Source organism: Dermochelys coriacea, chromosome 6 (assembly GCF_009764565.3).
Source record: "Dermochelys coriacea isolate rDerCor1 chromosome 6, rDerCor1.pri.v4, whole genome shotgun sequence".
Taxonomy (NCBI): Eukaryota; Metazoa; Chordata; order Testudines; family Dermochelyidae; genus Dermochelys; species Dermochelys coriacea.
The window spans coordinates 25,795,713-25,813,313 of record NC_050073.1 but is presented as its reverse complement, the minus strand read 5'-3'; the positions used below and the strand labels follow the sequence as shown (position 1 = coordinate 25,813,313).

General features: G+C 40.0%; 1 protein-coding gene across 7 annotated transcripts in view; it reads right to left on the bottom strand.

Moving 5' to 3' along the window:
• PLEKHA7 (pleckstrin homology domain containing A7) overlaps positions 1-17,601 on the bottom strand; it is a 298,007-nt gene that overhangs the window by 23,693 nt on the left and 256,713 nt on the right. For all 7 annotated transcript variants that reach the window (XM_038406267.2, XM_038406259.2, XM_043516488.1 and 4 more), the window contains 6 exons: positions 16,960-17,028; positions 16,702-16,782; positions 14,431-14,580; positions 12,380-12,481; positions 1,292-1,400; positions 121-359 (listed from right to left, as the gene is read on the bottom strand). In XM_038406267.2, the coding sequence (XP_038262195.1) occupies positions 121-359; positions 1,292-1,400; positions 12,380-12,481; positions 14,431-14,580; positions 16,702-16,782; positions 16,960-17,028 (750 nt within the window). The remainder of the gene's footprint in view (positions 1-120; positions 360-1,291; positions 1,401-12,379; positions 12,482-14,430; positions 14,581-16,701; positions 16,783-16,959; positions 17,029-17,601) is intronic.

Sequence of the window (17,601 nt, the reverse complement as noted above, 5' to 3'; positions counted from 1 at the left end):
CACATTGATAAGGAAGGGATTATTTATAAAATGTTTTCACATATAGCATTAGATCCTCAGATATGATGGTGGCGAGAGCAGGAGACAGATTTTCACTCAATTCATGGTAGTAATACTTACAACTTTTGTCTTTAGCTTCACGGGTGACTGAAGAGGATGCTCAACTTTTTTCAGCTGTTGTGGTTGAGACTGTGTTCTAGGCTGAGTATAAGGCTGTGGCAACAGCCTAACCTCCAAAGAGGACTTAACAGGACTAGATGGAGGAGTTCGCTGAGTCGAAAGTTTGCTCTCCATAGTTGTGAGAGAAGTTGATAATGAAGGCACTTTAGAGTGAGAAAATGAAGGCACTGTTTTTCTTTCTATGGCAGAAACAGGTAAAGTTAAAAGTTGTATGGATGTTATATCTACATCATGAGCACACACTTTTCCAACAAGAACATCACACAAAATAATAGGCAGTACGTATCTATGCGCTAGCTTTTGAGAAACCTTAAACTTCCCTCATTATTCTGACTATAAACTACATTTTTAAGATGTAAAAACCTATGATGTTATGGCTATGCCAAAAAACATCCAGACACCTGGACACAGATAGGTGTCTATAGTTGTATTTTAAAAATAAATTAATACCTAGCTCCATGATCTCAAAACAAATCCACACTCTGTTTTTAGGTAAATGGTAAATAATGTTAATAAATATACTCTTATGCATATGCTACAAACAATCTACATAAGACATCCAACTGAATTCCACTTCCCCAACCTACTGGCTCTTTTCTGGGAAGTCCAACAGAGCGGACGAGCATGCAGTCCATATACACCTTCTCACTTCACCTTTTCCTACAACAGAAGGCCGTTTGTTCTGTCTGCCAACCTTTCCCCACAATGGAAAACAGTGTAAAGTGCAGGCAGTGGAGGGGGCAGGACCAAGTGGAAAAGGCAGACAGACTGGGGGTGGGAGGAGCTGTCAGGTGGTGGGCAGGATAGCAACTGTGATAGTGAGGGTGAGTGTTATGAGGATTAAAACAATTTTTTTCAGGTTTGGCTAATTTATCCCCTTGTTTGTTTTCTTATGCCCTGGCATTTCTTGGTTCCATCAGTAAGTACAAAAATACCTTCCTCTGAGGAAGGTTGATGTTACTGGGATAAGGGGACTCCCAACACAACCAGCAGCAGGAAGTACTGGAAATTCTGTAATAATTGACCTCAAGACTTCTAGACCAATTATGCAGACTCAAGAGATTCAGATGAATTTAGATATAGTTTAACATCTTTACTCAATTTCTCTTACCTGGATTTTTTATAGAATCTACTATGACTTTGTAGTTTGCTTTATTTGCACTTAGGCCAGCTGTAACATCTTCAATTCTCCATAAATCTTTTTGCATTTGTGTTTTCTCCTAATGTTTAGTAAGAGGAAAGATTTTAAAAATCAGTTCAATCCCAAGATTTCGTCAGTTTAATTTATTATAGCTAGTTTGAACCAAACATTTTAGTGACACTTGAACTCAGGCTGCATGGCTTGGAAAGATTATAGGAAAAAACTGGGCATAACAACTGTTAGCATCTTAATTCAGCCAGTTCAGAATTATAAGAGTCTTTTGCATGACTATGCTGGTGGAAACAGAGTACCATCCAGACAAGAGATCAACTATGTAGTTTTACGTATACATTCAAACAGAAATTGGCTTCCTTATGACCCTGGTGCCTATCCCTAACTATGACATCAAAATATATCCAGTTTTTCAAAGTGTGCATGCAAGCCTAGGAGTCTGGAAGTAGGTTAAATAATTATCTGAAGTAAGAGCAAGGATTGAGCCCTCTTGCTGCTGTTGATTCACAACATGCCCTACCTATAGGTAGAGCCATAAGTAATGCACAGTGTTTACCAAAGTCTGAGGAGAAGTGAGGGAGGCGTGGGGAGCATAGACATACCTCTGAATTGTTCTCTAGACTCTCAGCTTTAATTTAAAATAAAAAGATAGTCTCTAGCTTTTAACCTTCAGAATGTAAAACAAGTAAAAACCAAACAATGTAAATGGGCCAGGGTTTATAGCGAATCTGAAACAGCTCTGAGGTGTGAATTGCCCCATTCATTTGAATGGGTACTATTTATAATACTTGAAATGCCACCACTGTTAAATATTTCCCTTGTATTATGAAGATTTATTCAATCTACTCTGAGTGACCACTGATTTTGTCACAACTGACAGCTAGGATGAGGAAGAGGGAAGTTGGAAGCAGTCACTCACACCATTTCCTTTACATGTGTGGCTTGAAGCTTCACAGAAGGACAGTTGTTACAGTCATAGAATATCAAGAGACCTCAGGATGTCATCTAGTCCAACCCCCTGCTCAAAGCAGGACCAATCCGCAACTAAATCAGTCATCCGCTTCCTGTCTCTCCCCCCGACAGACAAGCCTGCCAGACCCCGGAAGAGAAAGATGTCCAATACCACCCACAGCAGTACATCTCCCGGCCCCTGCACTGTGTAGGTCATAATGGTTTGTTATCCATTGTTTATAAAATGTAGGGGAAGGACGTGCAAATTAACAACAGATGGCAGAATTAAAAGGGAGTGTGGTTGGCTCCATTTTCCTGAAAAGGGGCTCAGCTTTCTAGAATTAGGGAAACACTGCTATCATGTATTATAGCCTATGGGGAAAGGCCTAAAACTCATTTAACCAAAGCCACACTAGCATGGACCTGTTGCATGCTGAAAACTTGCTGAACTTTGTTCTGAAAACTTAACTTTTGTAGACAGCAACCACCACTAACCTACCACTAGACCATAATAAGACCATCTGTTTTCCTCCCATTTCCTGTCTCCTCTTTTGTTTGTTTTTGATTGGGGAAACTGACATGACAATTCACAGCTTTGTAAGAAAGCTGGCAATGTCCGGGATGTAGTATCTTTAACATCTCCATGATTGAACAAAAAAGTTAAGAAGTAGAACTAAATTTGCAATTTTTCCTGTACTTAGTGAAGCAGAAGGGTCACTAAGAAAGTTAAGCCTGAGGCCCATTCAAAAGAACCTGACAACACAGCACTCACCCATGATGAGGGCAAAAAACAGCATCTAATTAATCCATATAACATAGCATTGCCTTGGAAGAAAAGACAACTTTATTACTGGCTCCTAAACCTCCTAGCACTAGTGAAGGGAGATAAATTGCTTCACCTTTGCTTTCTTGGACCAGAAAAGTATATTCAGTCAGGCTACGTATCAGAAAGTAGAGTGCCAAGGAGCCAGACAACGGAGAATGTTATTTGTTAGTAGTCAACTCATAGGACAGATGGAACATTTCTTGAAAGATTATCAAGACACAAACTAGACAATAATACTTGTTCCACTTCAACTTCCTGAGAAGAATCACACTGCAGGATATTGAGTGATTGATTTACAGTGAACACATCAAAAGGTAACCAGTCAGAAAAACTTTAAACCAACTTAAAAAATGCATCTTCCATCAGTGCTGAAGTAGCATACAGAATAAGGAAGAATTTTCAATGTTATTTCTAGATAATAGTTAGTCCTGCCTTGAGTGCAGGGGACTGGACTAGAAGACCTCTCAAAGTCCCTTCTAGTCCTATGATTCTATGATTCTTCCCATTACTTAAATCTTGATGCAAACAGACTAGATCTAGAAAGTTAAACAGTTGAATATATTTTAAAATATGAGCAGTCAAAGATTAATGTTTACAAAGAAGATGTAAATAAACTTTATGTGCAAGGCAAGAAAAGTTGATTTGAAGAAATAAATAATCTCCTTTAATTTTCCAGCACAGAAGCATAATTTAGAGTGATAAAACTACAGGATAAACACTTAAGTGAGAAGCTAAAATTCACCAAAAACCCACATCTGAGTTCATTTCAGCTTACCCAGGCATTATGCCCTCCCATTAGGCAAAACGTCATCAATCACCACTCTACAATAAAGATTTCATTTGAACAGGCTGCCTGAACCCTTGAGTTCTTAACTTTCTAATGAATGAACATTTTATGCTAGCATTCAGTATCAACTCTTCCCTCTAGCAACTTGAAATCTATGCCTTTATTAATATTTGATAATGTTCCATAAGAACCACCTTTTTAAAATAAAATAAAAAGTATACAAGATGGTAGATTAACTGCTCTGGAGCCTACATTCCTCCATACGGAGACAGGAAGATTTTGGGTGCTTCAATTTGAAACAACATTAAGGCCCATGATTTGGACATCAGCAGTTTCTGAAAGTCAGGCTCCTTCAACATTTTTAAATTGAGCCCCCAAAACCATTTGTCCCCCAAAAAAAAAAAACCACACCCCACCCCCTAATGACAAAAGTTTTAATGATGAAAAGTGCTGGTGTGGACCACACTTCATCTGCACGAGCCGTGCTTCCGGCAACGAAGTTACCGCCCCTTGTTGGAGGTTGTTTTATTTTGTTGCCTGTGATAAAAAACAGCTACACAGCGCACCTTACAATGGTGCAGCTGCAACGGCACAGCCACACCACTATAAGATGTGCAGTGTAGATATAGCCATATACACCGAGGTCTTTCTTACATTCTCACATTTCCAACTAAAGCTCTGCCAGCTTATAGTAGAAATTCTTGTTATTAATCCCTAAGTGCATGACCTTGCATTTTGAAGTATTAAATTTCATCTCATTTCTATTACTACAGTCCTCAATCCAATTCTTCCTATATAAAATATTCCAATTTTCCTCTGTACTGAAAATGCCCCCCAACTTTGTGTCATCAGCAAATTTCATTAGCACATTTGTACTTTGTGTGCCAAGGTAATTAATGAAAATATTAAATAAGATTGGTCCTAAGACCAATTCTTGAGGAACTCCACTAGTAACCTTCCTCCAGCCCCATAGGTCTTCTTTCAGTACAACTCATTGTCTTCACTGTAGCCAGTTCCTTACCCACCTTACAATTATTGTACTAATCTCCATCTTCTCCATTTTAACTAATAATATTCCATGTGGGACCATATCAAATGCTTTATTGAAATCCAGATATATTAGATCTCTACTGCTCTTCCCTTGCCTACAAAATTCAGTTATCTTGTCAAAGAAAGATACACCAGACAGGTTAGTCTGGCATGATCTACTTTGATGAACATAGGATATTGACATTGGGAAGAGAAGATGTGGACACCAGAACATAGCTCTGTTGATGCTAAAACTAAAGGCAAGCCAGGCTCTGATTTCATTTAACTCAGTATCTTCTTGTATTCTGAAGGTGAGATACAATCAAATCTGTTGCAGTTATGATAGTACAAGTATATGAACCAACCTTAGCAGTACCAAGGAAGAAATTGCAACATTTTATAACAATCTACGGGAAACTATATAAAAAGTTTCAGGACAAGACTTGTTATTGATAATGGGAAATTTCAATGTGAAAACAGGATTGGACTGGAATATTGTACAAGACCACCTGGAGGACCTTGAAAATTGAAGTAAAAGAAATGGGCTGAAATATAATAGTGCAAGGTCATGCACTTAAGGACTATCAACAAAATTTTTGCTATAAACTGGGGATGTATCAACTGGAAGTGAGAGGAAAAGAAAGACCGGGGTGTACTGGTTGATCACAGGATGTCTACAGGCTGCCAATGTGATGAGGCTGTGAAAAAGGCTAATGCAATCCTAGGATGCATCAGGTGAGGTATTTCCAGTAGACGTAGGGAAGTGTTGTCGTCATTATAGAAGGCACTGATGAGACCTCATCTGGAATAATCTGTGCAATCCCAATCTCCCAAATTTAGGAAAGATCAATTCAGGCTGGAACAGGGTGCAGAGAAGGCCTATTAGGATGATCAGAGGAATGGAAAGCCTACCTTATGAAAGGAACTCAAGGAGTTTGGCTTGCTTAGCCTAACCAAAAGAAGGTTAAGGGGAGATTGATGGCTCTCTATAAATACATCAGAGGGATAAACAACAGGGAGGGAAAGGAGTTATTTAAGTGCCATTTTTGATGCAAAAAAATGGATATAAACTGGCCATCAACAAGTTTAGGCTGGAAATTAGAGAAAAGTTTCTAACTATCGGGGAGTAAAATTCTGGAACAGCCTTCCAAGGGGAACAGAAGGGCAAAATACCTAACTTGTTTCAAGACTGAGCTTGATAAGTTTATGGAGGGAAGAGTATGATGAGACTGCCTATAATGGCACGTGGCCCATCTGCAACTGTTAGTAGCAAAAATTCCCAGAGGCTGAAGATGGGGCTCTAGATGGGGAGGGTTTTGAGTTACTGTACAGAAGTCTTTCCCAGATGTCTGACTGGTGAGTCTTGCTGACTTGCTCAGGGTCCAACTGATCTCCATAATTGGGGTTCAGAAGGAATTTCTCCCCACATCAGATTGCCAGAGACACTGGCTTCCTTCCTGTACAGCCTGTGGCATGGGTCATTTGCCGGTTTCAACTAGAGTAAATGGTGGATTTTCTGTAACTTGAAGTTTTTAAATCATGAGTTGTGAATTTCAGCAACTCAGCTAGACTTTATCGGTCTATTACAGGAGGACGTGTGTGAGGTTCTCCGGCCTGTGATATACAGGTCAGACTAGATCGGGGCGGGCAAACTTTTTGGCCTGAGGGCCACATCGGGTTTCCAAAATGGTATGGAGGGCTGGTTAGGGGAGGCTATGCCTCCCCAAACAGCCAGGCATGGCCCAGCCCCCGCCCCCTATCCAGCAGTGGAACAGCAGAGAAGGGGCCGGAGGCAAGCCTCCCGGGCCAGGAGCTCAGGGGCCAGGCAGGAGGGTTCCGTGGGCCGGATGTGGCCCGCGGACCATAGTTTGCCCCCTCTAGAATAGATGATCACAATGGTCCCTTTTGGCCTTAAATAAACTTAGACTTGTTGACTTTAACTACATAGAATATATTTTAAGTGAATACAAGTACAAGGTATTAAAGTCAGAAATGGTTACAAGAGAAATAAAGATAAAAACACTTTCTAGTGCTAAAACTTAACAAACTTGACTTGGTTCAAGATAAAATACTTACCACATGCTCCCAGAAACAGGGCTGACCAAATTTCAGGTCAGGATCTTTCCCAAAGTCAAATGGCTACTTCTTTTGTCATCTTAGTTGAAAGAGAGATAGATAGGGAGAGACCCCTTGGGGGTGTTTTTGTACTTCACGTTTATAGTCCAGTCACCCTTTGAAATGCGTTTTGCGGAGGGTTACCCCCAGATATAGTTCATTGCCACTATGAGGTTGGAGTCATAGAGTCTTGTGGTGAAAGAGGTTCCATACTGTTGGTTGCTAAAATATAGATTGATCTGTTTCTGCCCTACTTCTTTGACAAAGAATGGCCACTTGACAGCTTTGAGAACTGGCTAGAGGCATCAGCTTGTCCGTTGCCTTTGAGAAACAAGTTTATCCACTCCCCAGACTTGTCTGGTAACCATATTTCAGTCATAACTTCAGTTTATGTTCATAATGTGACATATAATGTTGCTACATACATTTCATCAGGATATTATTGACCAGTTAGTTATTAGTTTTTAAATGATATCCCAACAGGGCACATTTTGTACAAGGATTATTACAATAGTGTGTAGGGTGTAAATAGAGCGGTGCATTCAGTCACACCAGATAGTAGGAAAGAATACAAAGAAGCTGTGAGGAAAACATTCTGTCTCTGCTGAATGAAGAAATGAGACATGGAACATGAGTTGAAGAGAGATGGAACAGTGTTAAAAATTGAATTACAAGTGTTGAGCTACAAGGTGAAAATGAAGAAACCAAGGTGGATAATAGATGAAGTGCTGCTGTTGAGTGACAAGCATAGAAAGCTGAAGGAGAACAAAATAGGAGGACAAGTCTAACAGCTAAATACAATAGGCTGACCAGAGAGATCAAACAGAAAGCGGAGAGAGACAGAAACAATTGAATATGCAAACAATGTAAGGAAGCACAAGAATACACAATGAGAATGTGATATGGGGTTGTATCCTAAATTCCCTGTAAACTGTGCAGCTGCTCAGCAGCCTATTTAGTGCCACGCCGGCGCTCAGGAAACCCGCCCAGCAGGGACCTGCCGTGGCTGGGGAATGGACGCTCCTCCTCCGGCCCCAACTCAGCCTTGGACCTGCCGCATCCAGAGGAGGGGCAGCCGGAACCTAGCCCTAGCCTGGACCTGCCGCAGCCAGGGCAGGCGCTAATTGGTTCAAATCCTCACACCAACTCGGGCGCCGTTTGGTTTGTATTCTCGCACCTCATGGTGGAGAGGGCTCTGATTGGTTTAGAGCCATGAAGGAACATGGACTATCAGGCACCTTCTGCTTCTCCGGCCTTCCCATTCCAGGACGCAATGTGTGCTGGGACTTGTAGACTGTGCTGGCCCACGTGCCCTTGCTCCGGAGAGAAGGCTTTGTGATTGGTTCTCAGTGAGCGATGAAAGGTCAATGCTAAGGTAGAGGCACCAGTGGGCGGACTGATCTCCCCTCTCCCGACCCCAACCCAGCCCCGGTCTGGCCCTGCCGCAGCTGGGGGAGGGGCACCTATCCCACGGCCCCAGCCCTGGAGCTGCCTTGGGGAGAGAGAGCTGGGGGGAGTCCTCTCTCCCTGCCATAGCCCCGGAGCACCCTCCTACACCCAAACCCTCATTCCCAGCCCCACCGCAGCCCTCACCCCAACTCTCATCCCTGGCCCCACCCAGAGCCCACACCCCAACCCTCTGTCCGAGCCCTGAGCCCCTCGCCTCTGGCCTCACCCCAGAGCCCACACCCCCAGCTGGAGCCCTCACATCCCTGCACTCCAACCCTCTGCCCCAGCTCTGAACACCCTCTCACACAATAAACCCCTTGGTCCCACCCCCACCACCTGAATCACCTCCATATTGATTTGCATAACAAAATTCATTCTGCATGCATGTATGGGAAAATTAGAGGGAACACTGGTTGTATCACAAAATAAGAGAAATGAATAGGACATATGAAATGGAGATGTTGGTGTGAATGACAAGCACAGACAAATAACTGAGGATGAACAAGTGAAGAAAAAATAATGGAAAGAATACTCTGAAGAGCTGTACAATGCGAAGAACAAAGTAGATGAAATGATCCTGGAGAAGCTTCCCAGCACAATTAAAGGAGAGGAGATGCTGGAATTCTTAGAAGTTGTATTAAAGATGTTGATAGAAAGTTTGAAAAAGGCTCTGAGAAATGACAACACAACCACAGAGGTTGCAGAATTGATCAAGGAGGATTTACTAAGAATAACCGACAAGGTAAACTGGAAAAACAGGAAATTCAGCTTGAAGATCAGCATGGAGAAGATAAAAATTATGGCAATGGGAAGATAAGAGAAAGGTAAATACCAAACTTGGAGATAAAGAACTAGAACAAGTGGAAAAATTTGTATACCTTGGAGGACTGATATTGAAGAATGGGAATTGGGAAGATGATGTAAAAAGAAGAACTGGACCAGCTGCTATTGCATTTGGAAAACTCTGAAGATTTGGAAGGCTAAAAACAAAAGTCAGCGTATGTGAGACAAATGTCATGCTAATATTGCCGTACAGGTTGGAATGCCGGAGTATGAAGAAAGGCCATGAATGAAAGATTTTGACGGCAGATATGAACTGGTGGAAGGCAATACTGAGAGTTTCAAGATAGTAGAAAATAAAAAAGGAAGAGACAGGAAAACAGCTTTGGAGAAATAATGCTGTTACAGAAGGTTCCAGAAAGATGACTGCGATGGTTTGGACAGATGTCAAGAATGGACCAAGAAAGGATATCATAAATGGCGATACGTACCTAAGGGAAAGACACTCAGAATAGAGGAAGACCAAAGATGAGTTGGATAAACATGGTAAAGAATGACATAGAATGAAAATATTAAAGATGAATGAAGCCATGGAGCTGGCACAAGATAGAGAGTGATGGAAAGACTTCACTCTGTCCCATCATCGCTGTTGACCTGACAGACAGGAATGAAAGAAGAATTTCATGTTCATAAAAGATAAAGAAAAAAACATGGAACGGGAGGGAGCAGGAAGCCAGCTTGGGAATTAGGTTAGACAACTGAACTAGCTACTAGGAAACCCTGCTTCACCCACTTCCCATGTTAATGTCAATGCCACTCTCTATCCATGTCCTCCCTGCCCCACAGGGCATCTTAATCTTCTGAGTCGGGAGTCCTGCTAAGTTATCAGATCAAGGTCCTTCTGTGAGCCAGTAGAGGCTCCCCCGGGGAAAATGTTGCCTTCATAGTCAAACTAGTAGCAACTCAAACAATTAGGATGGAAATCTCCCCGTCCTTTCCAACTATTGGGAACAGGGTTAGGATATGGAAGGAGGGCACAGGAAGAGTGTATAACCAACTACAATGTACAAACCCAGTTCCTCACTATGTTCAAATGCACAACTGAAACTGTGACCTTGGTGAAGTGTATTCTGAATGGACATATGAGCAGTGTTAATTTCCTTGGGATTTTTGGGGGTTGGTGTTTGTTTGTTTGTTTTTTTGAGTTGACAGGACATGAATTTGGGCAACTTTAACTGTAAGTTAATGAAGTTTCTTTGGTATGGTATGTTATACAGTTGACTTCAGTTTAATAATATTCTGGCACTCAAAGCTGCCCAGGCATCAAGGTTGAAAAATGACCTCTTTAGAAGCAAGGGAATGGAATTAAAAGAAGGATGATACATTATAAAAAACTTCTCAAATCCATAATTTGATAGAAGAGGTTTAGTTGATAACAATCAAAAGAAATGGTCTAATTGATAATGGGTCAGATGTACAGTGTAACCAGATATGAATTTTAAAATATAACTGCTGTTTTCTTTTGGTAGGAAATATCCAGATAAATAGCCAGGGATTTGAATGAAAACTCATATTGTTGTTGTTGGTTTTGCTTTTTTGTTTAAAATAATGCTTTGTAAAGACGAATGTAAAAATACCCTCAACAACCACCTTGTTCTAAGGATAAAAAGCAATAATTACAAACAGCAGGTATGTAGAAAAAATCTGGCATGGCACATTCAGTTTTGCAAATAAGATGACGTATGAAAATAGCGCTTCTCTGCATGATTCAAAATTAAATAATTGGTTTAAAATCCAGATGTCTTTCAATCACTGATAAGTTCTAAACAATTGTTTCAATTTACAAGGGATCTGCAGAGATAACCATTCACTAATATCCCAACATGACAGAGAACAAGGAAAATAGCACGTCTGTGACTGATGCCCTTAAAAGTGGATAGATGAATCAACAAAGACAGATCAAATAAATGGAAAACTAGGAAGTCCTGCATAGACTTATAAATTAAAAAGTTATGTCAAAAATGACAGTATCTAACAATATATTGACAAATTCGCACAGACCCAATGTTATGAAAAATATTTACCACCCTAAAAATAAAGCTAGACATCTCATTGCTATGTTACCACCATTTTTCCACTTTACGAGACAAAAGAATGTAGGATACAAACAGGCATTAGTGGAAACTTCAGGGTTAAGAATGCCAGGAGTCGGCAGCATTTAGGAATTAAACATATAGCAAATGAATATCTTCCTAGATGTTTATCCTAAGTTTAGGAATAACAAGGATCTGCTATTAGCAGTTTCAAATACTTGCAGCTGTAAATACAATACCTGAATCATGGGACATTGATTAGGATAGCCTTGCATGAACAAGATGATTGGAGTTACTTCCGATATTTAAAATACTACACTATGGTGTTAGTAAATGGCAACTTTTTAATGGTGATGCCTACACCCCCTTTATGTGTGTTCTCAAAGAGTTTGCATTAGTACTAATGCCCTGCCAGTGGATTTCCCCATATCTTTTGCCCGGTAACATTTCAAACTTTTTTTTCCACTTCTAAATTATAGATGTTGACATTTTAGGAAATAGAATTTTTCTGTTTAGTTCTCTTTATTCTCCGATATTATTGTTAGCAGAATCTCACACTGTAGGTTTCAACCAAAGGTTAATTCTTCAAGAAGAAACTTCTGCAGAACTTCTAATTATTTTCCTGTTACAAATATCAACCTATGTCTAGTGCTTCTCCATTAGACCCTTCTTTCAAGCATGTCTCCCTGCTCAGGACTATATTTATACGGCATGTTTAAATTTCTTGTATCAAAATTAATTTAAAAATAAAAAGACAAAAGCAAATGATTGTTTCTGTATTTAATATTAAAGCTAATATGAGATTCTTAAATACATGTTTCATTCAAGATAGCTAGGTACCTTGGGGTATAGTTTGCTGACTTTGGATACATCCGGCAGGAGCAGCAGACAGGGAAGATGGCTAGCATTCCCCACACAGAACAAGCATTTGAGAGACTTCCTCCCAGGAGTTAAATCATTTTCGAGTTCAGACAAGATCTTAACAACAGTATTTTAATACCTGAAAACAGACTCACCTGAGGAAAAAATGATCTGTTCATCTGTTCCTGTAAGGCTTGCTTCAGCTGGTTAACATCCTTTTCCAATTTCAGATATTCATTCCAAGCATTTTCCATTTCCTGTTGGCAAAGAAAAAGGTTTCAATGCAACCCTACAATAAGCAATAAAAGGTACACAGCACTATATCTTTCAGCCAGTTAAACAAATAAGCATGTTCTTAACTTTAAGAATTAGGTTGTTCCATTGAAAAAAGAAAAATGATCTGTTCTGAACACAATGTAATGATATGAGCCTAAATGCTTTATTGGGTTATGGCCAGAGTGCTCCACACCTTGCAGGACAGAGAGAGTCCAGAATCTTTAGTTAGAAATTTTTTGATAATATGTGAACACAGAATGCTCAATTAGTTATTTAATGACAAAGCAGGCATTCAAAGGAATCTAGGCAATGATATGAATTCTTGAAGGAAGACAACTTAAATTTCAATACCCTGTTCACTTTACTTCTGTAATGCGTAAAACTGAACATACTATTTTAAAAGAGTTCTAAAATGTTGGTACAAATTCACCCCTGAGTTGGGGCCAACAGAGAATCCTTAAATCATTTACATTATGGCTAACATCTGGAGCTGTATATTCTGCTATCTGACTCAAAATAATGGAAGATGATTTGATTTTACACACCTCTACATAAATTTTCAATACAGCCTGTAAAACAGTGCATTGTCTGCAGACACAAAACACTGCATATGTGCATGTATATGACATAGATATTTTAATCTACCTGACATACATACAAGACTTATGATTACAATTTTAGAGACAGATTTCTAAAAACTGCTGTAGGAGTTAGGGATTATATAGCTGAGTACAGAATGGGTAGGTGGGTTTAAAATTTCCCTTTTTGTGTGGCCTATTAATAAAACACAACATTAATTTGATGTGGTGCCTTTATTAAGATTTTTTCTTATTAAGTCGCGGTAACTAAGAGAGAGAAAATTCTGGTTAATACTCCAGGGTAAGACCCAACTCCTTTTTTCTCCTAGAAAAGTTCCAGGGAATCTAGTTCAGCATTTTTCAAACTTCGGGTAGCAACCCACTTCTGGGTCTCAGCATGTCAGGCACTGGGTCACTCTGGTCAGCACCGCCGACCGGGACGTTAAAAGTCAGCTAAGGCAGGCTAGTGCCTACCTGTTTTGACACCGTGCTGCATCCTGGAAGTGGCCAGTAGCGGGTCCAGCTTTTAGGCGGGGAGCCATGGGGCTTCATGCACTGCCGCCACCCCTAGCACCGGCTCTGCATTCCCATTGGCCAGGAACCGGGCAATGGGAACTGGGTGGGGGGCGGTGCCTGAGGGTGAGAGTTGAGCGAAGCCGTTTGCACGCCTCTGCCTAGGAGCCGGACCTGCTGCTGGCCACTTCCAGAGCGCAGCGTGGTCCATGGTGCCAGGACAGGCAGGAAGCCTGCCTCTGCACCCTGGCTGCACCGCTGACCGGGAGCCACTGGAGGTAAGCCCACACCCCAACCCCCACACCAATCACCTTCCCCAGCCCCGAGCCCCCCCAAAACCCAGAACCCCTTCCTCCATCCCAAACCCCTCATCCCCAGCCCCACCCCAGAGCCTGCACCCCCCAGCCCAGAGCCCTAACCTCCTCCTGCACCCCAAGCCCCTGCCCCGACCCAGAGCCCCCTCCCACACCCTGAACCCCTCATTCCCAGCATCCTGCAGCCCACACCCCAACCCTCTGCCCCAGCCCTGAGCCCCTCCCACACCCCAAGCCCCTCATTCCCAGCTCCATTGGGTGGCGGACATCAACAATTTTCTTCAACTGGGTCTCCAGAAAAAAAGTTTGAAAACCACTGCTCTAGTTTATACCAGGATAGCCAGTGGAGACTGGAACAAAGATTTGCAATTAAGACTTCAATTAAAAAGACAGATCTGCATGATTTGTTTTCACATTCTGTACATTATCTAAATTGGTTTGTAGGATTTAACTCTATGTCTGAAAAGTAATTCATTTTAGTCTAGTGCTTAGTTTAGAATTTCTTTGGAAGCGCTGAACACATACGGTGGATGCCTTGGATATTTCAGCCCGAATATGAATGAGGTCCTCTTGCAAAAGTCTCTGCTGGGAAGAAATTTTTTCTGCATGCTGTGGTTGGTCTTTGTACTGTTCCATCTGTCTATGCAAAACCTCCAAGACAGATTCCAGCTGGTCCTAAAGAAAAAAAAGAAAATAGCAATAGACTTACATTTGTATGGGTCTGTACTGATTTACTACTGAGAATATGAAAAATCTTGTCTACCTCTCAAGTCTTTCCTCTAAATCGCTAGGATCACAGATTTTCCTTTTACTGAGAGGACAAAGAAGGAAACTGATTATTGGAAGGTGTGAAGCTTTGGGCCATCACCGTAGCAAGAGTCAGTAACAACCACTAAGTTGCAGCACAATTTCCATTACAAATCCATTTTAGTGTTTGTACCTTTCAAAAACATTAACCAATGGGAGTGAAATTTTTCATGTTTAATTTCTGTGCAAATGGTAGAAAGGATTTTTTTCTAAACTGCCTCTACATTTATTCATATCTTTTGGCAAAAATACCAAGCTGTAGTAAAGATTAATTTACCTACTATAATCATCCATTCATTTTAATGAGCACATTTAATTTCAGCAGCCCTCGAGTATGTAGGTAGGGCTCACAGCTAGTAAAATGTTAGTTTTATACATACACAATGAAAGGAAGAGAAGGGAAGAAAAGGTCCATTTGTTAATGTTTATGTCAAGGTTCCTTCCCCACTCTGAACTCTAGGGTACAGATGTGGGGACCTGCATGAAAGACCCCCTATGCTTATTCTTACCAGCTTAGGTTAAAAACTTCCCCAAGGTACAAACTTTGCCTTATCCTTGAACAGTATGCTGCCACCACCAAGCGTTTTAAACAAAGAACAGGGGAAGAGCCACTTGGAGACATCTTCTCCAAAATATCCCCTCAAGCCCTACACCCCCTTTCCTGGGTATAATAATCCTCACCAATTGGTACAGGTGAACACAAATCCAAACCCTTGGATCTTAAGAACAATGAAAAATCTATCAGGTTCTTAAAAGAAGAATTTGAATTAAAGAAAAGGTAAAAGAATCACCTCTATAAAATTTGCATGGTAAATATCTTACAGGATAATCAGATTCAAAACACAGAGAATCCTTCTAGGCAAAACCTTAAGTTACAAAAAGACACAAAAACAGGAATATACATTCCCTCCAGCACAGCTTATTTTACCAGCCATTAAACAAAAGAAAATCTAACGCATATTCTAGCTAGATTACTTACCAACTTAACAGGAGTTGGAAGGCTTGCATTTTTGATCTGTTCCCGGCAAAAGCATCACACAGACAGACAGAACCCTTTGTTCCCCCCCACTCCAGATTTGAAAGTATCTTGTCCTCTCATTGGTCATTTTGGGTCAGGTGCCAGCGAGGTTACCTTAGTTTCTTAACCCTTTACAGGTGAAAGGGGTTTGCCTCTGACCAGGAGGGATTTTATAGCACTGTATACAGAAAGGAGGTTACCCTTTCCTTTATATTTATGACAGTTTACTATGTGAATTCTAAATGGGATAGAAACACAAGGAAGGAAGAAGATTGGGAGGAGGAGTAAGAAGGTCCTAGCAGCAAACAGGTCAAAGAAGTTACTGCAAGTTTGGTTGAGACCTTTGTAGCTAGAACCTCAACTGTTGTAAATTGGCTTAGCTACATTGAAATAACTCAGGATCTGCTCCCCTTCACCTCCTTTGTTATAACCTTTTGCATAATGCTAGTGCAATCACATTACCTACAATGGTATTTAAATATAGTTCTTGTTAGCACAAGTTTTAAAACATTGCTAACTGTGATAACACAGTTGCCTCTCTGGTGAGACTTTTTTTTAAATCTTATAACTGTTAAAAAAAAATGAGCCCTTTTCTTGACCCAACCCCATGCCATCATCAATTTAAAAAGAAAAACAAAACTATTCTGAAAATATGCATTTATCAAAATTTGTAATAGAGGGCACATAAAAATAAAAATAAATGTGAGTAGTTTTAAAATACGCATTATTGAAACTTTTTAAAAACTATATTTTCCAAATAGATTACTCATCTGTAATACTTAAAACATAATTTTCATTCTTTAATAAAAGAATTGTATATATTGTCCAAAGTGAATTATTACAATATTGGTAAATTACAATAATCTAATACTTGGTTTGGAGTCCCAAAAGCCTGAATAAGAAACTTAAGGTTATCCAAGAGAATGTATTAATTATTATTAACAACATATAAAATTTTCAATTGTATTTACTTTATTTTCCTTAAGGGATCTTATTTTGTCTTCCAAGTTCTGTAGAATCCCATCTTGTTCACAGAAAACGCTTAGCTTGACCTACCAATAAAACCATATATATTTAAGTTAGATTTAAAAAAAAAAGAAACCCTTCTTCCGCAGCACGATTTTCGTTTTCATTTGGATCAGAATGAGAACAATTATAGTGTAACAGAAACAGCTAAATGCTAAAGTAACTATATTTGACAGGGTTTTGAATTGATGTTTGATACTTGCGTCAATATCACTTTCTGCAATCTTGACAGGTTTTGTACTTCGTTCTTTTAGTATATCACGCCCTGTCACCTAAAAAGAATAAGGTTTAAAGATATATTAGACTGGTGGCAAAGTGAAATATAATTATGCTTCAGTGATAAAGAAAAAGTTTTGTTATATGCTCTAGCCAACACACTATATAATTTACCGACACTAAAAATAAATGTTAAAGAGCTTATCTTTTGAAATATAAGAAATATTAGATAATTTGTAGAACTTGTATAAAAGTAACATATCAATATTATTTCCTTCATGAAAAGAAAATGTACAACTCTAGAATTATTACAAAAAGCATGCCATATCAAATATTTGAAATATGACAATGGTACATCAATATCTAATTCCAAAGGAACACCAACTAATCCTTGGGGGAGATGGTTGGGAGATGTCCAGGTAATCTCCACACCAGATTTTAGCATTGAGAGGGAAGAAGACGAAGTAAGAAAGGATATAGCCGTGGGTAGGAGAATGTATATAAGGAGCGAGAGCAGTGTGGATACTAATCTAATAGGTTATAATGGCTGTAGAATGACTGTGACTAATAGGGTACAAAATGTGAGCGAGGCCAAACAGCAAAAATTAAGATGTTTGTACACCAATGCG